The sequence below is a fragment of the Cornus florida genome, unplaced genomic scaffold (genome assembly GCF_030987335.1).
Source record: "Cornus florida cultivar Cherokee Brave unplaced genomic scaffold, ASM3098733v1 CherokeeBrave_3.0.0_Hap2_Chr01, whole genome shotgun sequence".
In the NCBI taxonomy this organism is placed as follows: Eukaryota; Viridiplantae; Streptophyta; class Magnoliopsida; order Cornales; family Cornaceae; genus Cornus; species Cornus florida.
Window position 1 is genome coordinate 15,258,625 of NW_026775571.1, and position 24,534 is coordinate 15,283,158.

The following is a 24,534-nucleotide window of genomic DNA, read 5'->3' on the forward strand; positions in this document are numbered from 1 at the left end:
CATCCTACTGAGTTGTGGTGCTCACCCCTATTATATAACCATTTTTTAGAAAAAAAAGTTGCTTGAGACGACTTTCAGAGTTAATGACATACCTTAATTCAATTGTGGATGTATTTTTTTTTTTACGTATATAACCTTTCATGTATATCTTAGGAATTTAATTCCTATGTTGCACTTCTTTCTTTTGTGGTTGTAATCTCGTGTATTACTTTTAGAGTATGCAAGTGTAAGTGAATTTAATATGATGTATTTGAGGCCATAAGGCCATTTTATTTTCAATGTGTGAGTTTCATCTTTAATGCACATTTCAATGCATGTTGCACTTATTCATTTGGATCACATTTGTCTATGCCATGATTCACGGACCTTCGATCACTTTTGGATGTTTGCAGGATGTTCGGGAAAGGTTTCAGTGGCACTTCGGACCTTGTTTGGTACCAATGAGGTGCCCAAGGCCTCAAACAAGTGAGGTTTTTGCACTTTTTGGTGCATGGGTGATCAATCACCCACTTCAGGCGCTCGTTCGATCGTTCACCCTTCCCGGACGATCGTACACCCATCTAATTATTGTTTTTTTATATTATTTTTTCTTTTGCGCCATCTTCAAACGACCATAACTTCTTTGTTTTAAACCCGATACAGGTCATTATTGAGCCTAAATTTATTGTTATTGATCTGGCTATCCAATGGTGTTCATCACGTTTACAATAGTTATCGGGAAATGATAATTTTACCCTTGGCTTCCACATTATTATTGTTTTGGCCTTAGCTTCCACTTGTTGTTCTCCCGGGTTCTCGAGTCGGGTTTGGTTCTCTTGGTTAATGCATCGGATTGTGGGATTTGGAGCGTTACACCACATTCCAAAATCTCAAGGCCGTAGCCACCCCCATTGCAAAATAGGTTCAAGATCTTTTTTCTTCACACGAGATTTGGCCTCCAACCTAGGGTATAAGCTTTACTAGGTTTGGTAAGGGAAAAATCTGGGCGTGACACAAGCTGAATAGAAAGAAACAAAATAGATTATTAATATTATAACATGAGTGTGAAGTTGATTAATATTATAATATGAATAATGGTTGTTTAGTTAGGAATAACGGATTTGATACAAGAGTATAGTTTTGAAACGGTAGTATAATTGATATAGGATTGTATTAATTTAGAATTTTAATACTATTTCATCCTAAAATAAGTGGCCATTTTTTAGAATCTAACTTTTTATGAAAATTATTATAATTATAATTATAATTTTTATTGTATTAGTAGTGAATGAATTATTAAATATAATATTAATGGACTGACAATAATATAATATAATATAATATAATAATTTACCTTTTATCAATTCAATATAATAAAACTAAATTGTTAATATTTAAAAAAATATATTACATTTATTTCTCAAATGGGATATTATATTTATAAAAAGGGTCGTATTATAGTTTAGATATAATTTATAACAGTATCATTTGACATTTGTGTTAGTTTGAAATGGAGTGCAGAGTAAAGGGTATGTTGGTCATTTGGGAATACCACGGTGGGTGAGTAGGTAGGTTGTCCCCCAAATTCGATATGGAAAAAATATAAAGGGGTACTCGCGGACTCTTCTATTGACCGCAGACCTCCTCAAAGCATCCATAGCCGGCGTTCAGTCCGTACAAGGCACCCATTATTGATGGCTCTTCGTTGTGTGCTTGAGAAAGTGGGTAGATTTGGTTTTAAGAATCATCTGAATTTGACGAAGAGATGTTTTTTGAGTGGTATTTCAATCAAAAACCACCCCCAAAATCTGATAAGGTCTTTCTGTCGTTATTCCTCTTCCTCTTCGAGCGCTCGTCTTGCTGAAATCATTGATTCCATGCCTAAGAAACTCAAAGACTGGTTCCATTTAGAAAATCCTGTTGCCAGGAAGGTATTATCCCTTTCTTTCTCTCTCTTATATATATATATTTGTATATACATTAATATCTACTACAATTACAGGCGTTTGAGTCGGATTGCGCCGGTGGAACTTTGCCCTTCTTTGGACATATGGATGATCCTTTTCTTTTAGAAGCCGCCCGTGCTGCTGTCGAGCAACACAACAAGCAACAGGTTTAAATATAGTTTAATCTTGTGCTTATTTATATTTATTTATTTATTTATGTTATGGGCTGAATAAATTAAAAAATAATAATGGGTTATTTTAGTTCCAACATGAACTGTCTAATGCGTCTCTCCAACTCCTTCCCTCCCTCTTTTATTTGTGCGCGTGTGTGAGAGAGAGGGAGAGAGATGTAAACTGCAAAATGTTCATGATACTGTGCACATTGTGTGGGTGATTTATCATTTTTACTAATTAAAGTGGCATAACTTCCGTTACAGAATTCAAATCTTGAGTTTGTGAGAGTGGTCGGGGCAAGCACAAGGGTCGTGTCTGGTTTGATCTGGGATATTACATTTGAGGCAACTGATGCTGGTGTGAAGAATACTTATCAAGCTGAGGTTTGGAAAACTATTAGTGATGGATGGAAATTGCTGTTGTTTAAGCTAAGGGCTCCTCAGCGCCCTTCAAATCATCCAGCTGTTATGCCAGGTAACAACTACTTCGAAACCTTAGTGTTTCATATTAATTTAAATAATATTTTGAGATATCATTAATTAGCATATGTTATATTCCCCTGTATTAGTATGTCCTCTTTGCGTTGACAGAATGTTAGCTAATGGGAATAGGATTGTGAATTGTGTTCTGCATAAATGACATCATAAATTATGACTTCTATTAGAATTAGGTATTTTCTTCTTTATTTATTATTTATTATTGCATTAATAGTGTATATAGAACATTGGGTGTTACTTATCTCACAAAATTAAACTTTTTGACCCATATGGTGCTTTCCATTTTGTCAGGCCCTTTTAACTTTGTTGGTCGTTAAGTGTAATGAATGCGATCACTTACAAAAAATAAAAAAGTGTAATGAATGTGATTATTTTTTTGTAATGGAAATACTTATTTTTTGTAATGGATATAAAACCAATTAAGTGTTATTAGTGTGGTCTTTTTATATTGAATACCAAACCATTGAACAAAATTGTACGATGACAATATATTATACATGTCAAAAAACAGTGTAATACAAGCATAAAATGTGCCAAAGTTCATGATACTGACAAAAGACAGGATGTTTCAAAATAAAACGAGTAAAACTACTAATAGTACAATACATGATAAAAAACCTAGCAAATTATAATGTATAAAAAAAAAAAAAAAACCATTTTTTTTTTGCCTCAACTAGTTCAGTTCATCTATCCCCAGTGTTATATGCATTGCTTAAATAATCGAGGGCATTTTTTGCACCGGACGTTATATATATGGTACATTTAATGGTATTTGGGTAATTAAGGGTTAACTCTTGGTCACGAGAGCTGCACATGTTCACGGTTGCTGGAGGGAGGGTAGTTATGTGCAACATTTTTCCAAAGTAGTAGGTAGTTATATATACTTACTTGATTAGTCATGAGGGTTGTTCTATGTACTACTACATAAAAAACTGAGGGCTGTTTTTTGCACTTTGCCCCATAATTAGGGTTTTTGATTTTTACATTATTTGATCTTCTTTGATTCCCTACATTGTTTCAAAACGTTCATTAAAAGAGTATTTGGATGCTTCTTGAATTGAAAGCTTTCTAAGCTTACATTGTAGTAGTCCTCGGTCGAGGCCCATTGGAGCCTTGTTGATTTACGAGTATTTTGATCCATCAAGTTTTGCTGAAAAGCAGTTTCAATTTTTTTTTAAACTCTACTGACTGCATATTATTTATACTTCACTTATGTATATAAATCATGCTAGGGAAGAAAATAGTATACAAAAACATAACCTAAAATACATATAAAGAGAGCATATATATTTTTTGATAAATAAATAATTAATTAAAAAAAGCGTTCAAGAGGGGAACGCATCCCTAACAAATCACAAACAGGTTGGGTAAGAGCGAAGTCTATTGATGAGTGAAAGGATGACTTGAAGGCCTTTAGGAAAAAGTATGGCGCCATCTATGTCAGGGAGTTGACTAGGGTTCTTAGGTTTTGGATATTGTTAACCTAGGTTGTAAACTTCCTTTCTCTTAGTTGATTTTGGTTTTCCTAGACTAGGTCCGTAGTTTTTTCCTTGGAGTTCACATAAATATCTCCATGCCCATTGCTTTACCACTTTATTTGCTTATTGCTGTATAGATTGAGTGATTTTTATTTTATGATATGAACTGAATTTAAAATTCTGGTAATCTAGTTAAGAATTCAAAAGCAATAATTTTGGTAATCTGTTTACAAGACCTATTCGCACCCCTCTTGGTCTAGATCATGAGCCTTGCGCAACTTTCATCGGAGCATTAGGTGATGGTCCTCACTATCAATCGGCATCAGTGAGGGTTGCTCTAAATTAATGACTAGGTCATGGAAGGCCTTAAGGAAGGTGGTCCCATATCGAGAACCATCATCTTCGAATGATGTAATTACAACTATTGGAGAGCTTGTATGAAAGCTTTTCTATATGGATAAAAGGGTCTAGCTTATTGTAGAACAAAGCTTTTCCTACTGGGGAGAAGAGAGGTGGGCCGCCCCTAGGGTTGGAGGCCCCCTCCCCTCCCCCCTTCCCTTTCTAAATTAAAGAGTAGGTCATGGAAGGCCTTAAGGAAGGTGTTCCCATATCGAGAACCATCATCTTTGAAGGATGTAATTACAACTTTTGGAAAGCTTGTATGGAAGCTTTTCTAAAATACATGGATGAAAAGGTCTAGCTTATTGTAGAACAAAGCTTTTCCTACTAGGGAGGAGAGAGGTAGGCTGCCCTTGGGGTTGGATGTAGGAGTGCACAAAAGAACCGGAACTGTTTTTTCCGGTTCTCATGGTTCTGGTTCCGGTCCCGGTTCCAAATTTAGGAACCGTGGACATACAGTTCCGGTTCCAGCCGGTGGGAATCGCTAAGAACCGGAACCGTATATATATATATATATATATATATATATATATATATATTATCAATTGCTTTTGTTATATTATCAATTACATATATTATCAATTACTTTTGTTATATTACTTCTGTTTGCTTCAGTGAAGACTAAAGTGACTAATACAGGTGAAGCAGAGGCAGTCACGTGGTCCACACTAGACCAAAAAACAAACCTAAACCTCATTTCTAATCTCATCAGAATCACAATTTCACTCATTCTCATCGCCAACCCCTATCTCAAAGGCTTAAAGCTTCCTCATCGTCCCCCTCATCTCAAGGCTTCATCATCGCCCTCCCCCATCTCAAAGGCTTCGTCATCGCCCTCCCCCATCTCAAAGGCTTAAAGCTTCCTCATCTTCATTCCTCACTCAAGTCACTCGGCTTCTCCGATGATCCAATCTACACCCAGTGACCGACACACCATCTCATCCTCTCATGTTCTCGTCAGTCAGTGACAAAAAAGTGTGACACGGTCACACGGCTTCTCCAATCTACATTCTACACCGACACACCATCTCCAATCTACACCCACCAAGCTTGTGAAGCAAACAGTCGGTTCTCGTGGAACCAAACCGGTATTCACGGTTCGGTTCGGTTTGGTTCCAGTTCTAATTTTAAGGAACCGTTGTGAACGGTTCCGCTTTCGGTTCCAGTCGGAACCGTAAGGAACCGAACCGTGTGCACCCTTAGTTGGATGCCCCCCCTCCTCTACAAATCTCTCCCTTCCTCCTTGGGCTGGGATAAGATAAGAGGATGCAAAATGTTCTCTTGGTTTCCCAACCTGTTGCTTTGATAGACTGCCCTCCCTCGGCTAGATGTTGGTCGACTTTTATCCAACCATCTTGCTTGCAATCCTAGATAGGCTAGGATTGGGATATAGATGGGTTTATTTAATATTTGGCTTCCAATGGATTTCTTAAATTACTAGTCGACCCCATGACCCATCAATTAGTCCATTAACTATTTTTAACTCCATTGTATAAAATTAAAATTAGTTGTACTCTAAGTAATGAAAAAATAATAGCCCGGTAATAACTACTTCGAAACCAATAGTTTTCAAATAAACCAATCCCAACCTCAAATCTGCTTAACAACTACTTTAAAACTAATAGTTATCAAATAAACTACTTTGAATACTTATCAAGCTGAAGGGCTTTACTCAATCCCAACCTCCATCACAAATAAACCAATAGTTATCAAAGGAATGAAAAATAAAATAAAGAATGGTATGAAGAACAATAGGAAGAAGAAAAATGAAGGAAATAAGTCTGCTCAACAAGTTAAATGAACTACTATGCTGAAAGTGAGTAAGGATGACTTAAAAAAATTTGTGGAAGTTCCTTTGGATTCCTTGGTGTTTTTTTTTTTTTTTAATAAGTAATAATTGAAATAAAAAGGCGTTCAAGAGGGGAAAGCATCCCTTATAAAAAAGTGGAACTGGGGTTTAAGAATTCTTCGGGAGAGGAACATGACTTCCTCTTCACATAATTGAAAAGAGAGCGTATGATATGAAGTTTTAGAATCGCTGTGGACGATTCATTTCCTTTAAACATTCTATTATTCCTCTCTTTCCAAATGCATCATTAGACACAATATGGTACAACTCTCCAATAATCGCGAACAGTACTACTCACACGACATCCTCTCCAAATACGAATCAAATTGGTGGTGTTTGTGTAAGAGGAGTGGCGAGTCTGTGAATCACCTTTTGCATTGCCCAGTAGCTCACGACTAGTGGAGCCTTATCTTTGGCATTTTCGACGTCCATTGGGTTACGCCTCGGTCATCGGGGGGTTTGATTAACGCTTGGCGAGGCTGTAGTGTGGGAGCCCACGCCTGTGAGTGTTGGAGGGTGGTTCCCCTTTGTGTCTGGTGCTTATGGAAGGAGCGAAATAGAAGATCTTTTAAAGGGGAGGAATCTTCCTTAGGTGCCTTGAAGTTTTATATTATTAGCTCTCTTTTTAGTTGGGTTTTGGGGAGAAGTTGTACATCCATTGATGAGCTTATTGATTTTTTAGGTTTTGTGGGTCCTTAGGACCTAGTCTCTGGCTTCGCCCTCTGTATAGCTCTTGGGATGCGTTCTTGGTTTGAACACCTTCTAATACATTTTACTTATTAAAAAAAGAAAAAGAAAAGAAATAGTTGGCTGCCCACTAGAATTAATAACCGTTATTGTGCGTGCATGGTCGTTGATTGGCTTGAACATTAGGAGGTGGAGGTGGCACAAAGAATAGCCTTGGCATTTCATTTGGAACTTGGCCTTGTGGTTATGGAACAAAAGGTTTAGGCATGCCTAATGGAACTTGCATATTATCACCCTGTTGTTGCACATTAGGGTGAAGAATGCCTTGTTGGTCTATATGTCCAAGGTCTTCAACACAGTCCTCAATATGGTCATCCTTTGATGAAATGAATTCACTTGAATTACCCCTTCCCCTTGGATTATGCACAATTGATTCAAGATTAAAATTCAATTGGACAAGAGGGCGATTTAGAGATCTACGATCATACATGCACAATGCAAATCAACACAAACACCAACTCAACAAATAACAAATAGCAAACATTCTCCTCCACAACAAATCAATCAACAAGCCTCCATATACATTGCTCCCATGCTCCCATGCTTTCAACAAATGCAAGAAATAAATTGCCTCCACGCGGGCCGACGATAAACAATGAAAATAAAATGCCTTAGCCTGGGCTGACGATTTAACTAAGCAAGAGGAATTAGAATAGTTCATAAAGAGTCCTTAAGCAACTTCAAAAGATTTTTAAGCTTTTTGCTTTACTTTGCTTTGCTTTGTAATTTTTTTTTTTTTATTTTTGCTTTTTATGCTTTTTGTTTAGCTTAGCCTAGCTTGCTTCCTTGCCTTGAAGTTCCTTTGCTTTGCTTCTTTTGGCTCCAAGTACCTAGCCAATCAAGATTAAACACAATAAGTAAACAAAATAAAATAAAATAAAAACTAGGATAAAAGGAGTACTAATTTCTAATTAATTCCAAATACGACATTGCTAATCCCTAGCAACGGCGCCAAAACTTGGTCGATGCTTGTCGTGTGCACGCCATAATTGCTTATGATTTGTGGCCAAGTTTGAATTTATAAAAGCCACTACCACTACTAACTACTAACGTAGTAAGAGGGAGTAGGGATCGTCCCAAGGGATCCTCCTCCCTTGGTGTTCTTGGTAGAAACTCTAGAAAAGTGGAAGAATCCTCCCAAAAATGTGTGTGTTCTCTCTCTAATCTTTAGCCAATTCCTCTATCATTAACCAACCTCTTTACTAAAAATAGCCAAATTCCTTATATAAGTAGCTCAAATGTCACACCCAATGGTCAGACCTCATGCACTAGGATCTCCAAATGATTGCACCACGAGCACACCTTCAATTGGGCTAGAAATCTGTTTTGCACGCATTTTGAGGTAGTTCGATCGATCACACTGTTGCTTCGATCGATCGAAGTATGGCGGCGCAATTATTTGGATAAGGACAAAGGCTGAGATATTTATTGAAAAAGGACAAAAGTGGTTATGAGGATTAGATCAAAAGGTTCGATCGATCGAAGAAAAGGTTGGATCGATCGAATCAGAATTTTCCTGAGGATAAGGACAAGGGTTTGATCCATCATGGCAGGTTGGAACGATCACGATGTGATCGATCATAGCTTGGTTTGATCGATCGAAGAGGAAATTTTCACCACTTTGCTCCTTCTTTCCACTAGACTTTGGATTGCTTCTTTCAAGACTCTAATTCAGCTGATTTGACTTATTTTGGGGATAAGTGCCTGAAAAGGAGAAAAACATGAAATTATACTAAAACGGGGAAATAAGATAGAATAAGGTCCTAGAGTATTCAAGATCAAGAGCTTTAAATGCGCACTTTTCAGCACTTATCAAATGTGTTGTGGCGGAATTTAGAGTTGCCTAAGAATTTGGGTAGTTTGGGATTCTACTATTTTCAAATTGTCTTGAAAAGTTGTTTCTATGGTGGTGTACACAGCAATGATTGACACGATTTTCTCTTTCTTTTTGTTTATGTGGTTTTCTTTTTATTTGGATTTGCTTGGCAGTTTCTTTCCATATTTTTTTAGTACTTAATTCTTCGAACATTTTGTACAAGTCAATAGGACTTAGTTGGAATATATAATTTTATCTCTAATTGACTTTGAGTGATGGATCCTTATTGTCAATGCTCATATTATCTTTAACTCATTATGTCAATTTTGTGACAAGGGGGAGAATTATTTTTTGAAATGCATATTTAACTTGTTTTCCACGTGTTTGATTATTTGCTTACCTTGATTGCTTGATGTGTTAATACTTGATCTATCTTAAAGTAGACATAAATCAATGGGGAACAAAAGGGATAGTTTTTTTTTTTGCTTTATTTACTGTTTTATTGCTTTGATATTCTCTTAACACATTTAATATAATGCATGTGGTATGGTTTCATGTTTGTTTTCGAATTATGTAATTAGTTGTTGAAGCTTCTAAAGTCTTCTGAAGTCTTTTTGTTTTAGCTTCTAATGTAATGTTTAGTTTTTGTATGGTTGTCGTGTAATCGCCAAAAAGGGAGATTTGTCTATAAGACATAGGTTGCCAATTGTGTAAAAAGAAATGGAGTTTGGAACTTGTTTAATTTCTAGTTTTGATTATATTTTTTTTAAAACTTAATTAGAATTAGTTGATTTTTCCTACTCAAGGTGAAAGAAAAAATTGAAGCTACGATAGTCAAGTGATCTTCGTGTACAAAGGTGAAAAGGTAATTTGACGTAGATGCACACACCAAATTAGAGATTATCGCATCTCTTTGGAATCAAGTCACACTTATCTTGTTGTTTGATAGGCTGATAGATTTTTTTAGTTTCTTCCATGTACACACCTCTATATATTCAATTTTGAAAAGAAAAAGAAACCAAAAAATTCAGTAAAGTCTTTGTTCTCCTCTTGTCATTTGGCTCAGTAGCACATGTCAATTTGTTTCTTGTTGATTTTGTTGCTCCTCTAGAAAAAAGTTATTCGAAAGCCTTAAAGTACATTTTTTGACCTGTTATTATTTTTGTTCAGATTCATGAGAGAGAGAGAGAGAGAGAGAGAGAGAAATCTGTATTCTGTGTATTGTATGTATCACCCCTTAACCCTTAAGCCTACAGTGGCTTATATAAAGGAAAACAAAATAACCTAATTATACAAGGTTACCTAATTACACAATGATCCTAACAACTATGGGTAATTACATAATGACCTAACCTAAATATATATATATACATAAGCATTCTAACACTCCCCCTCTAGCTGGAGAATATATATCAAATAATCCCAACTTGGAACAGATAGTCCTTAACCGATTATGACCCAATGCTTTGGTAAACATATCAGCTAGTTGATCTTCAGACTTCACAAATGGAGTAGAAATGCTCCCACTTAATATTCTTTCCCGAATGAAGTGACAATCAACCTCAATATGTTTGGTCTTCTCATGAAACACTGGATTCAATGCAATGTGAACAACTGCTTGATTATCATAGAACAATGGAGTAGGAGCTTCAACGGTTAACCTAAGTTCTTTTAGAAAATGTTGTATCCATGTCAACTCACTTGTGATATGGGCCATTGCCTTGTACTCAGCTTCAGCACTAGATTGAGTTACCACCGTTTGCTTTTTACTTTTCCATGTAACAAGATTTCCTCCTACAAATGTGCAGTAGTAGTAGATCTCCTATCTGAAGGAGAACCAGCCCAGTCAGCATCTGTAAAACCTTCCACCCTGAGATGACCATTTGATTTGTATAGTAACCCAAAACCTGGAGCTTGCTTGAGATATCGGATTATTCGAAGAACAGCAATCCAATGTGGCATTCTAGGAGCTCCAATGAACTGACTTACAATACTAACTGCATATGAAATATCAGGTCGAGTGATAGTGAGATAAATTAATTTCCCAATAAGGCGACAAAATTTGTCCAGGTCATTAAATAGATCACCCTTATCAGACACAAGTTTTGTATTTGAATCCATAGGAGCATCAACTGGACAACCACCTAACATTCCCGTGTCTTCTAGCAAGTCCAACACATATTTGTATTGAGATAAACTTATACCCTTCTTGGATCTAGCAACTTCAATACCTAAGAAGTACCTAAGTTTACCCAAGTCTTTAGTGTGGAATCGATTTTGCAGAAACAACTTCAACTTAGCAATGCCTTCAGAATCATCACCTGTGATCACAATATCATTTATATACACCACAAGAAAAATGAAGCCAGCTTTTGTGCACAGGTGAAATACCGAATTATCCATTTGGCATCTGTTAAGGCCAAATTCTAATGCCGCCTCAGAGAATTTTCCAAACCAAGCCCGTGGAGATTGTTTCAATCCATATAGGGCATTTTTAAGGCGACAAACAGTGTGACGATACTCACCCTGAGCAATAAACCCATGTGGTTGTTCCATATAAACTTCTTCAACCAATTCACCATGTAAGAAGGCATTTTTGACATCCAATTGAAACAATGGCCAGTTACAGTTGGCAGCAATGGAAATAAGTACCCAAATAGAAGAAATCTTAGCAACAGGGGAAAAAGTCTCATCATAATCAACACCATAAGTCTGAGTGTACCCCTTTGCCACTAGACAAGCCTTCAACTGCTCAATAGGCCCATCGTGAAGGTATTTAACTGTATAGACCCACTTACAACCAACTGTTTGGGAGCCCGGAGGTAAGGGAACAAGATCCCATGTTCAATTACGGTGAAGGGCATCCATTTCATCTACCATGGCCTGTCGCTAACCCGAATCAAAGAGAGCATCCTGCAAAGTCTTGGGAACAAAAGTAGCAGACACTCTGGATAAAAAACAAGATAAAGAGGATGAAATATGACGGTAGGAGACAAAGTTAGAAATGGGATGTGCAGTAACACACGACCGAATACCAGCAATAGGCAAATCATCAGTTAAAGGCGTCGGATCCGAAGACTCTGAAAGGAAATGGAGGGAACGAAGTAAGCGGTCGAGGTCGTCGAGTATAAACCTGCAATGGGACAGTAGAGCGAGGAGGTGCGGAAGCAGGAAACTGAGATGGAACCGTTGGCATAGGTGGCTCAGAAGTTATATCGAGAGGAGTAGTAGAATCAGAAAAATATAGGAGAGACTCAGAAAATGTGACATCAGCAATAGTGAAATAACGTTGAAAATGAGGATTGTAACAACGATACCCTTCTGAGTGCGAGAATACCCAAGAAAAACACACTTAGTGACACGAGGGTCGAGTTTATCAAGATCGGGTCCAAGGTTATGGACATAACACACGCATCCAAAGACCCGCGGAGTCAAATTAAATGATACAGAGTCAGGAAATAAAACAGAATGAGGAGATTTACCGTTTTAACACTGACGAGGCATCCGATTAATAAGATGATATGCCATAAGAACAGCATCACTCCAAAATCGTTTGGGAACATGCATATGAAATAAAAGGGCACGACAGACTTCCAGGAGATGACGATTTTTCCGTTCAGCTACTCCGTTTTGTTACGGAATATAAGTACAAGATGATTGATGAATGATGCCTTTAGCATGAAAATAAGTCTCAAAAGGGTCCGAGAAATATTTTTTGGCATTGTCAGAACGTAAAACTTTAATGGAACACCCAAATTGAGTTTTTATTTCTTTGTGAAATATTTGGAAAATAGAAAACAACTCAGAACGATTTTTCATTAAAGACAACCAAGTCATCCGAGAATGATCATCCACAAAAGTCACAAAATAATGAAATCCATTAATAGAATTTTGTTTTATTGGTCCCCATTCATCTGAATGAACTAATTGAAAAGGACTAGCAACACGATTATTAGCTCTCGGTTTGAAAGATACACGACAATGCTTACTAAGCTGACATGTTTCACAAGACATGGACTTAATACAACTAAGACTGGGACCTGACACTGCAGAATTGATAGTGATGGATAGCTGAGACGACAGTGCCACTAGAAAGAAGACAAAGATGATTGAAGAGTCGTGGGAGATGGTGCAAGATCAAAGTAATACAAGCCACTTACTTCATGTCCCGTACCAATCCTCTTCTTTGTCTTGAGATCCTGAAAAAGACAACATGTGGGATAAAATGTAATAGAACAGTTAAGAGATTTAGTAATTTTACTAATAGACAACAAATTAAAAGGGAATTGAGGAACTTATAACACAGAGGAAAGGGACATAGAAGAGGTAAGATGAATAGTTCCCAAACCCAAAACTTTAGTTGATAATCCATTAGCAAGAGTAACACTTTGAGAGGAAGGAACAAACTGAAAATCAGATAAGAGATGAGAACTACTAGTCATATGATCGGATGCGCAGAGTCGAGAATCCAGGGACTCTGACTAGAGGACAAAAGACATGCAGGGGCACTACCTGATTGGGCAAGGACCCCATGGAAGATGAGGTGGAAGGCTGTTGTTGAGACAAAAATTGAGCATACTCGTCGTGGGGAATTTTGACCATAGCAGTCTCAACAGCCACGTGGAGTAGTGGGTGTGGCAGAGAGAGAAGAATCCCCATCATTAGAAGTCACTTGATGTGCATAAGAAGAAAGTGGCGGTTTCCCATGAAGATCCCAACAGTAATTGACAGTGTGATTAGTAAGACTGCAGTGAGTTCAAAGTTTTGAGTCTCTGCCTCTGCCTCGACCACGGCCACGAGTAAAACGACCACCACCGCCACGAGAAGACTGAAGGCCACCTTGGTTCACAACTAAGGCAGAACGTTCACTGCTAGGAGGAGCAGTGACCCTACTTGAAGCACCCCCTGAAGCGCCACTAGATAAAGTGGCACGCTGGATTCTGGATAACATATCAGGTAGAGAGGGAAGTGCAGGGCTACCCAAAATCTGTGCACGAGCAAGTTCATACTCTTGTGACAATCCTGTAAGAACCCGAACAACATTAAAATCCTCACGTTGCTGTTGCATGCTTTTCACATCAAAGGTGATGGGTTGAAACAAATTCATTTCTTCACAAAGTCCCATTGCCCGTAAGAGGTATTTTTCTAAACTTTGAGTCCCTTGCTGGAGGTCAAAAAATTGTACACACACCTCATAAATTCTGGTTATATTACTAGTACCGGAATATAATTGTTGGAGTCGGGTCCATATCTCATTGGCAGTGTCCAGATATAACAAGTTGGAGCTAATATGAGGTTCAATACAATTCAGCATTAAGAAGATGATCTGAGCATCCCTTTGTTCCCATGAACCGAAATCAGCATCACTGCTTTTGGGTTTATCCATAACCAAATGAATGCCAAAGCCTTTGGCTTTCAGGAAAATGGCTATTAACTTAGCCCATAAAATGTAATTTTTGCCATTAAGATTGACTGAAGTCGTGGGAGGATTGAAGGAGGTAGAGATAACAGGTTTGAACTAGAAGCCATGGAGAAGGTAAAAAAAACGAACTTGGGAAAAAATGCAGAATCAGCAACCGGGTCGAATCTGAGCACCCGGGTCGGATTTGGGCAAGCGGATCGGATCTCGGTAACCGGGTTGGATCTGGGCAACCGGGGCTGGATCAAAACTAGTTCTCTGTTATCCCGGTTTTAATAAACCAGGGTTGGAATAGCATAACCGCGTAGCCAAACACGATTGTTCTTCTTCACGACTGCACTGACAGACTCCAGCAAGCACGTAGCGGAGATGGCAATAATCAGCGACACCACACCAAATGAACCTCTGCAACTTCCGACCAAGAGAAAAGACGAATCGATGAAGCCTCACCTCTGTAAATAACGACGGTAGATGTTGGCGAGCTTGCTGACGACCACAACGGCAACAACACAAGCGGCCAAAGGGGCTTCAGATTTGATGGCGACGAAGGAGGCTTCAGATCTGACGACGAAGACAACGACAAATGATGTTCTCAAGCTGCCGACGACAAGAACTTCCGGCAAAGACACCAACAACACACTCGCGATTCCGATCGCGATTCCAATCTTATACAAGGGCAACACAATTGTCGTTTCCCACACCCATGAATCCATATAGCTATGATACCATGTTCAGATTCATTTGTGTGTGTGTGTGTGGGGGGGGGGGGGGGGGGTGGGCATATATAAAGGAAAACAAAATAACCTAATTATACAAGGTTACCTAATTACACAATGATCCTAACAACTATGGGTAATTCCATAATGACCCAACCTAAATATATATATACATAAGCATTCTAACAATTGTGCTGCTATATTTTGAATGGTATCTTGTAATTTTTCTTTATGTGCTTCTTTTGTGGTGGTTCTTGCATCTTTTATTGTACTGAATTGGGGCTGAAATGGTTTGATAAAATTCATCCTAGATAGACTAACTGCATTTAGTTGATTCTTCTTTTCGGGCCTTTGGGGAACGTATAAAGTGCATCAACGTTGCAAGTCAAGAATACATAATGTGATTTAGAGGCTTAAGGATGGGATTTTAGGGGTAAAAAGAATCTGTGCACACGCACACTTGAATAGGCTTTTATTTCATATGAACATTTTACTTTGGAAGCTGTAGACTAGTGGCATGGGTTTTTATTTAATTATTTTCCTTTCCCTTTTCTTTTGTTAAAGGATGGTGATGATTTATATTCTATATTATTTTACCTTTATTTTTTCTTTTCTTTTTTTTTTTTTTTTTTTTTTTTTTTTTTTTTGTGTTTCTACAGGTGATCTGGAAGAACTAGGTGAAAAGTAGCTGTTTCTACATGGGGGTTGAAGTGATAATATGTTCTATTAATGGAATGCGCATCTTTTTCTGAATTAAGATATTTTCACTCTATTATATTAGAAGTATCTAATCTATATGTTTCTTTACTATTCAACTTAAATAGGGCTATGTAACTCTTCTCTAGTACAATGATTATATGTAAATTGTGGTTTTGCATATTTATTTTCTTAAGCTATGCATATTTTTCTACAAGTGATCAACCATTTTATGGTTCAGTGTAGTTAGGATCTGTTTGGGTTTAGTTCTCATCTTCTCACACTTGAGCTTATGAATTGGTATCTAAAGAATAGGTAGCTCATTAGGAGATTTTTGTTTTGTGTTTTTTTTGCCGAGGTGATTAGGAGTTCTAGGTATTGTTGTTAAAAAAAAAAAAAGAAAGAACAACTATAATGGAGCAGGCCTACAAAACAAGGTCCAAAATATGCACCCAAACACATTCTTCATCCACCCAACCATACATTGCTGCCTCAACATTTGCAAGCAAAAGCAGCAACAAGATCAGAGAGCATAGATGCACAAGAAGCTTTGACTATGGAGGCTTCCGCTTAATAACTGAGCTGGGAAGGCTCTAATCAATTGCCTTCCACGACTCCCACTACCACTACGGTCTTTTACCGCAACAGCCACTACCTTTCACTGTTGACGCCTCCATTGCCTTCCACCACCGTCATTGCCATCGCCACCATTGTTGCTGCCTCCACTACCTTCCATCATCGCCGCTTTCACCACAACCACCACTAACTTCCACGACTGCCACCTTCGACCACCATCACTATTACACCTACGACCGCCACTGTTTTTCTCACCACCGCCACCAGCACCACTATCGACACCTCCATCACCACCGCCTTCTTCCACCTCCATCGGCTTCCACCACTACCCTCACCTTCCACCACCAACGCCACCTACATCATTGCTGCCTTCCACCACCACCACATGCACCACTTCCATCGCTACTGCCTTCCACCATCATTACCTAAACGAGTACTGACACGTCCACCACTACTCCAATTGTTACTGCCACCGCCTTCTGCTAACACCATCGCCGCCTTCCATCACCACAACCACTACCACCACCTACACCACTACCACTTTTAACCTCCACCACCATTGTCATCGCCACCCACCACCTCTGCCATTTCTTTTAAAAAAATATAGAAGAATGTTTATTTCGTTGATTTAATTTACTTGTTCGGTATTTTACATTATTCAATTTGAAATTCATTATATTCTAAATTTTAAATTTGTTCAACCAAATAGTGAAATAGTTATTATAATTTCATTCATACACATTTCATATTTGCAACCAAACGATAGAATGAGAATGACCATTCCATTCCCATTTCATTCCCACTTGTATTTCATTGTATTCTTGCTCACCAAGCACATCATTAGCATGAACGAAAAGGGGGGTAATTGAGTACTTGGTTGCTATATATTTTGCCTATGCATGCTCGATGAGGAAATGTTGACAATTTGGATATTTGGATGCATATGTGTTTATAAACATTTGAAGGACTTGATCAGATTTAGACATGATTTTAGCATTGGGGTGCTTTGGAGTAATTTACTACATGTGTGGGTCATAGTTTGAGTGCCACCTTGGCTGTGGGTAGGTACATTATGGTTGTCATTTGGTTTATGGGTTGCGTATGCATGGCATACATGACATATTTGATAGATATATGCTATCTAAGTTTTAAAGAGGGTGGCTCAGTGCTACATTGGCCAATGGGGTGCGGAAGTGCACCAATTCATTTTCATGTGCGGAATATGGTTTTTGGTATGGGCATTATCATTTTGCATTGTGACATTCTCATTGAGTGAGTTGAGCCATGTCGGAGTTCATGGGATTGCGCTGAGTTCATAATTCATGGAGTTATGTGGACTTTATTACCATTGTGGTGTTGTGGTGGTCATTATTTAATAATGTGCTATTTGAGGATTATAATTTATTTATGGATACTCTTGATGGTGTGTTATGGTTGATACATGATTTGACTATATGATTTACTTGAGTTGAGTCGGAATATCATGCTATGGAGATTAAAGTTAGGGTGTATAATCCCCTTCATTTCACGGAGCTTAGAATCTTAGGTTGCATTACCTTTTATCCTTGGGATGTCGAAAACATTTCTTGCATGTCCTTTGAGATTTCAAAGGACACACTTTACTTGTATAATCCACCATCCTGCTGAGCCGTGGTGCTCACCCTTATTATATAACCATTTTTCAGAAAAAGGAGTTGCCTGAGACAACTTTTAGAGTTGATGACTTACCTTGATTCAATTGTGGATGTATTTTTTTTTTTTTTTTTTTACGTATATAACCTTTCATGTATATCTTGGGAATTCAATTCCTATGTTGCACTTATTTCTTTTGTGGTTGTAATCTCGTGTATTACTTTTAGAGTATGCAAGTGTAAGTGAATTTAATATGATGTATTTGAAGCCCTAAGGCCATTTTATTTTCAATGTGTGAATTTCATCTTTAATGCACATTTCAATGTATGTTGCACTTATTCATTTGGATCACATTTTGTCTATGCCATGATTCATGGACCTTTGATCACTTTCGGATGTTTGCAAGATGTTCAGGAATGGTTTCGGTGGCGTTTCGGACCTTGTTTGGTACTTTGCACTTTTTGGTGCATGGGTGATCAATCACCCACTTCGGGCGCTCGTTCGATTGTTCACCCTTCTCGGACGATTGTACACCCACCTAATTATTATTATTTTTTATATTTTCTTTTCTTTTGCACCATCTTCAAACAACCATAACTTCTTTGCTTTAAACCCGACATAGGTCATTATTGAGCTTAAATTTATTATTTTTGATCTGGCTATCCAATGGTGTTCATCACGTTTACCATAGTCATCGGGAAATGACAATTTTACCCTTCGCTTCCACATTATTATTGTTTTGACCTTAGCTTCCACTTGTTGTTACCTCGGGTTCTCGGGTCGAGTTTGGTTCTCTTGGTTAATGCACCAGATTATGGGATTTGGAGCGTTACACCACATTTCAAAATCTTAAGGCTGTAGCCACCCCCATTGCAAAATAGGTTCATGATCTTTTTTCTTCACATGAGATTTGGCCTCTAACCCGGGGTATAAGCCTTACTAGGTTTGGTAAGGGAAAAATCTGGGTGCGACACAAGCTGAATAGAAAGAAATGAAATAGATTCTTAATATTATAACATGAAGTGTGAAGTTGATTAATATTATAATATGAATAATGGTTGTTTAGTTAGGAATAATGGATCTGATACAAGAGTATAGTATTGATATTAATTTAGAATTTTAATACTATTCCGTCCTAAAATAAGTGGCCATTTTTTAGAATCTCACTTTTTATGTAAATTATTATAATTATTATTTTTATTGTATTAGTAGTGAATGAATTATCAAATATAATACTAATGGGCTAACAATAATATAATATAATATAATGATTTACTTTTTATAGATTCAATATAATAAAACTAAATTGTTAATATTTTAAAAATATATTACATTTATTTTTCAAATGGGATATTACATTTATAAAAACGGTCGGATTCTAGTTTAGATATAGTTATAACAGTATTATTTGTGTTAATATGAAGGAAAATGATATTTCAACCGAAATTTTTGACCGATTACTTTGGTAGAAACTACGTAGCCTGTTCAGTTAGGCCACTTCCATCTCTTTCTCTCTCATCTCCTCTCTCCTTTCTTTCTTTTTCTCATTGTATTTCTCTCTTTAATATCTCTTTAAAATTTTTTTATAGACTGTGAAGAACAATATAATCAAACAAATAAATACACATATTTACCTTCCCAAAAAAAAATTACACATATGATACAATATATATGAATATGATATATGATATAAAGTTGCAACCATATATTTTTAAAATCAAAAGTTCTTCATTTTTTTTTTTTTTTTTTTGGTAATTAAAAGTTCTTTCACTCTTTAAGTTAAGATGATAAGAAATATTATTTGAAGTGATGAAACGAAGAGGGAGAGATTTGATAACTATCATAAGAGAAAAACTTAGCTTAGAACTTGATAACATGAGAAAGATAAATCTGGGGATGTATATATTGTTTTTCTTTTTATTTATTTTTAATTGTTAAAGTTACTTACCTGAAAAACCATATGTATTTTGCGGAACTAAATTGTCAAAATAATCGCTCATCTATCACCATCCTAATTTGAATGGAGAGCAAAGTAAAGGGTATGTTGGTCATTTCCAAATACCACGATGGGTGAGTAGGTAGGTTGTTCCCAAATTTGATGTGGCAAAATACTAAAGGGCGTACCAAGAACTCTTCTATCGATCGCAGTAGTTCAATCCGACCTCCTCAAAGCATCCATAGTCGCCGTTCAGTCCGTACAAGGCACCCCTTATTGATGGCTTTTCGTTGTGTGCTTGAGAAAGTGGGTAAACTTGGTTATAAGAATCATTTGAATTTGACGAAGAGATGTTTTTTAAGTGGTATTTCAATCAAAAACCACCAGCAAAATCCGGTAAGGTCTTTCTGTCGTTATTCCTCTTCCTCTTCCTCTTCCTCTTCGAGCGCACGTCTTGCTGAAATCATTGATTGCATGCCTAAGGGTAACTCAAAGACTGGTTCCATTTAGAAAATCCTGTTGCCAGGGAGGTATTACCCCTTTCTTTCTCTCTCTTATATAAATATATGTATGTACATTACTATGTACATTAATGACAGGCGTTTGAGTCGGATTGCGCCGGTGGAACTTTTCCCTTCTTTGGACATATGGATGATCCTGATGCTGCTGTGGAGCAACACAACAAGCAACAGGTTTAAATATAGTTTAATCTTGTGTGCTTATTTATGTTTATTTATTATTTATGTTTATGGGCTGAATAAATTAAAAAATAATAATGGGTTATTTTATTTCCAACACGAACTGTCTAATGTGGCTCTCCAACTCCTTCCCTCCCTCTTTTATTTGTGTGTGTGTGTGTGAGAGAGAGAGGGAGAGAGATGTAAACTGCAAAATGTTCATGATACTGTGCACATTATGTGGTTGATTTATCATTTTTACTAATTAAAGTGGCATAACTTCCGTTACAGAATTCAAATCTTGAGTTTGTGAGAGTGGTCGGGGCAAGCACAAGGGTCGTATCTGGTTTGATCTGGGATATTACATTTGAGGCAACTGATGCTGGTGTGAAGAATACTTATCAAGCTGACGTTTGGAAACTATTAGTGATGTATCGAAATTGCTGTTGTTTAAGCTAAGGGCTCCTCAGCGCCCTTCAAATCATCCAGCTGTTATGCCAGGTAACAACTACTTCGAAACCTTAGTGTTTCATATTAATTTAAATTATATTTTGAGATATCATTAATTATCATATGTTATATTCCCCTGTATTAGTATGTCCTCTTTGCGTTGACAGAATGTTAGCTAATGGGAATAGAATTGTGAATTGTGTTCTGCATAAATGACATCATAAATTATGACTTGTATTTGAATTAGGTATTTTCTTCTTTATTTATTTATTTATTATTATTATTGCATTAATAGTTTATATAGAACATTGGGTGTTACTTATCTCACAAAATTAAACTTTTTGACCCATATGGCGCTTCCATTTCATCAGGCCCTTTTAACTTTGTTGGTGGTTATGTGTAATGAATGCGATCACTTATAAAAAATAAAAAAAGTGTGATGAATGCGATTATTTTTTTGTAATGGAAATACTTATTTTTTTCATGGATATAAAACCAATTCAGTGTTATTAGTGTCATCTTTTTATATTGAATACCAAACCATTGAACAAAATTGTACGATGACAATATATTATACATGTCAAAAAATAGTGTAATACAAGCATAAAATGTACCAAAGTTCATGATACTGACAAAAGACAGGATGTTTCAAAATAAAACAATTAAAACTACTAATAGTACAATACATGATAAAAAAACCTAGCAAATTATAATGTATAAAAAAAAAAAAAAAAAACCATTTTTATTTTGCCTCAACTAGTTCAGTTCATCTATCCCAAGTGTTATATGCATTGCTTAAATAATCGAGGGGCGTTTTTTGCACCGGACGTTATATATATGGTACATTTAAGGGTATTTGGGTAATTAAGGGTTAACTCTTGGTCACGAGAGCTGCACATGTTCACGGTTGCTGGAGGGAGGGTAGTTATGTGCAACATTTTTCCAAAGTAATAGGTAGTTATATATACTTAGTTGATTAGTCACGAGGGTTGTTCTATGTACTACTACATAAAAACTGAGGGCTGTTTTTTGCACTTTACCCCACAATAAGGGTTTTTGATTTTTACATTATTTGATCTTCTTTGATTCCCTAAATTGTTTCAAAACATTCATTAAAAGAGTATTTGGATGCTTCTTGAATTGAAAGCTTTCTAAGCTTACATTTTAGTAGACCTTGGTTGAGGCCCATTGGAGCCTTGTTGATTTACGAGTATTTTGATCCATCAAGTTTTGCTGAAAAACAGTTTCAAATTTGTTTTTAAACTCTACCAACTGCATATTATTTGTACTTCACTTATATATATAAATCATGCTAGGGATGAAAATAGTATACAAAAACATAACCTAAAATACATATAAAGAGAGCATATATATTTTTTGATAAATAAATGGTTAATTAAAAAAAGCGTTCAAGAGGGGAACTCATCCCTAACAAATCACAGAAACCTGGGAATCGTAAAGCCCCAAGGAAGCCAAAAACTCAATAGTCTCCGCAGCAGATAAAGAGAGCATATATTGCATTCATCGTTAATAGAATTAGTGAATGTGATTATATTTGTTGACATCTATTGCTGTATACTTAATCAAAGAGTTCAACATTACTTTCAATCCAACTTCAGTGCTATCTCTATTTTCATTTATCAAAAAAAAAAAAAAAAAAATCCACCTTCAGATATTGAGCCTGGATAATTTTCGCTGATGGAAAAATAGGTTAGGAAAGGGCAAAGTCTATTGACGAGTGAAAGGATGACTTGAAGGCCTTTAGGAAAAAGTATGGCGCCATCTATGTCAGGGAGTTGACTAGGGTTCTAAGGTTTTGGATATTGTTATCCTAGGTTGTAAACTTCCTTTCTCTTAGTTGATTTTGGTTTTCCTAGACTAGGTCCGTAGTTTTTTCCTTGGAGTTCACATAAATATCTCCATGCCCTTTGCCTTTACCACTTTATTTGTTTATTGCTATATAGATTGAGTGATTTTTATTTTATGATATGAACTGAATTAAAAATTCAGGTAATCTAGTTAAGAATTGAAAAGCAATAATTTTGGTAATCTGTTTACAAGACCTATTCGCACCCCTCTTGGTCTAGATCATGAGCCTTGCGCAGCTTTCATCAGAGCATTAGGTTATGGTCCTCATTATCAATTGGCATCAGTGAGGGTTGCTCTAAATTAATGACTAGGTCATGGAAGGCCTTAAGGAAGGCAGTCCCATATCGAGAACCATCATCTTCGAATGATGTAATTACAACTATTGGAGTGCTTGTATGAAAGCTTTTCTATAATATATGGATAAAAAGGTCTAGCTTTTTGTAAAACAAAGCTTTTTCTATTGGGAAGGAGAGAGGTGGGCCGCCTTAGGGTTGGAGGCCCCCTCCCCTCCCCCACTCCCTTCTAAATTAATGAGTAGTTCATGGAAGGCCTTAAGGAAGTTGTTCACATATCGAGAACCATCATCTTTGAAGGATGTAATTACAACTTTTGGAAAGCTTATATGAAAGCTTTTCTAGAATACATGGATAAAAAGGTCTAGCTTATTGTAGAACAAAGCTTTTCCTACTGGAGAGGAGAGAGGTGGGCTGTCCTTGGGGTTGGATTCCCCCCCTCCTCTACAAATCTCTCCCTTCCTCCTTAGGCTGGGAGAAGATAAGGGGATGCAAAATGTTCTCTTGGTTTTGGTAACCTGTTGCTTCGACAAACTGCCTTCCCTCGGATGGATGTTGGTTGACTTTTATCCAACCATCTTGCTTGCCATCCTAGATAGGCTAGGATTGGGATATAGATGGGCTTATTTAATACTTGGCTTCCAATGGATTTCTTAAATTACTAGTTGACCCCATAACCCATCAATTAGTCCATTAACTATTTTTAACTCCATTGTATAAAATTAAAATTAGTTGTACTCTAAGTAATGAAAAAATAATACCCCGGTAACAACTAAGTTGAAACCAATAGTTGTCAAATAAACCAATCCCATCCTCAAATTTGCTTAACAACTACTTTGAAACTAATAGTTATCAAATAAACTACTTTGAATACTTATCAAGCTGAAGGGCTTACTCAATCCCAACCTCCATCACAAATAAACCAATAGTTGTCAAAGGAATGAAAAATAAAATAAAGAATGGTATGAAGAACAAGAAGAATGGAAAGAAGAAAAATAACGGAAAAAAGTCTGCTCAACAAGTTAAATGAACTACTTTGCTGAAAATGAGTAAGGATGACTTGAAAAAATTTATGGAAGTTCCTTTGGATTCCTTGGTGTGTTTTTTTTTTTTTTTTTTTTCTTCTGATAAGTAATAATTGAATTAAAAAGGCGTTCAAGAGGGGAATGCATCCCTTATACAAAAGTGGAACCGGGGTTTAAGAATTCTTCGGGAGGGGAACATGACTTCTTCTTCACATAACTAAAAAGAGAGCGTATGATGTGAAGTTTTAGAATTGCCGTCGATGATTCTTTCCCTTCGAACATTTTACTATTCCTCTCCTTCCAAATGCATCACCAGACACAATGTGGTTCAACTCTCCAATAATCACGAACAGCACTACT

At 36.8% G+C, this 24,534-nt stretch overlaps 1 protein-coding gene across 1 annotated transcript; it reads left to right on the forward strand.

Moving 5' to 3' along the window:
• The first annotated feature begins 1,588 nt into the window (after nucleotides 1-1,588).
• LOC132293108 (multicystatin-like) lies at nucleotides 1,589-15,933 on the forward strand. Its single transcript, XM_059790449.1, has 4 exons — nucleotides 1,589-1,910; nucleotides 1,982-2,092; nucleotides 2,363-2,573; nucleotides 15,680-15,933. The coding sequence occupies exons 1-4, from the start codon at nucleotides 1,674-1,676 to the stop codon at nucleotides 15,706-15,708; spliced, it is 588 nt and encodes a 195-aa protein (XP_059646432.1). The 5' UTR covers nucleotides 1,589-1,673; the 3' UTR covers nucleotides 15,709-15,933.
• Nucleotides 15,934-24,534: the final 8,601 nt, after the last annotated feature.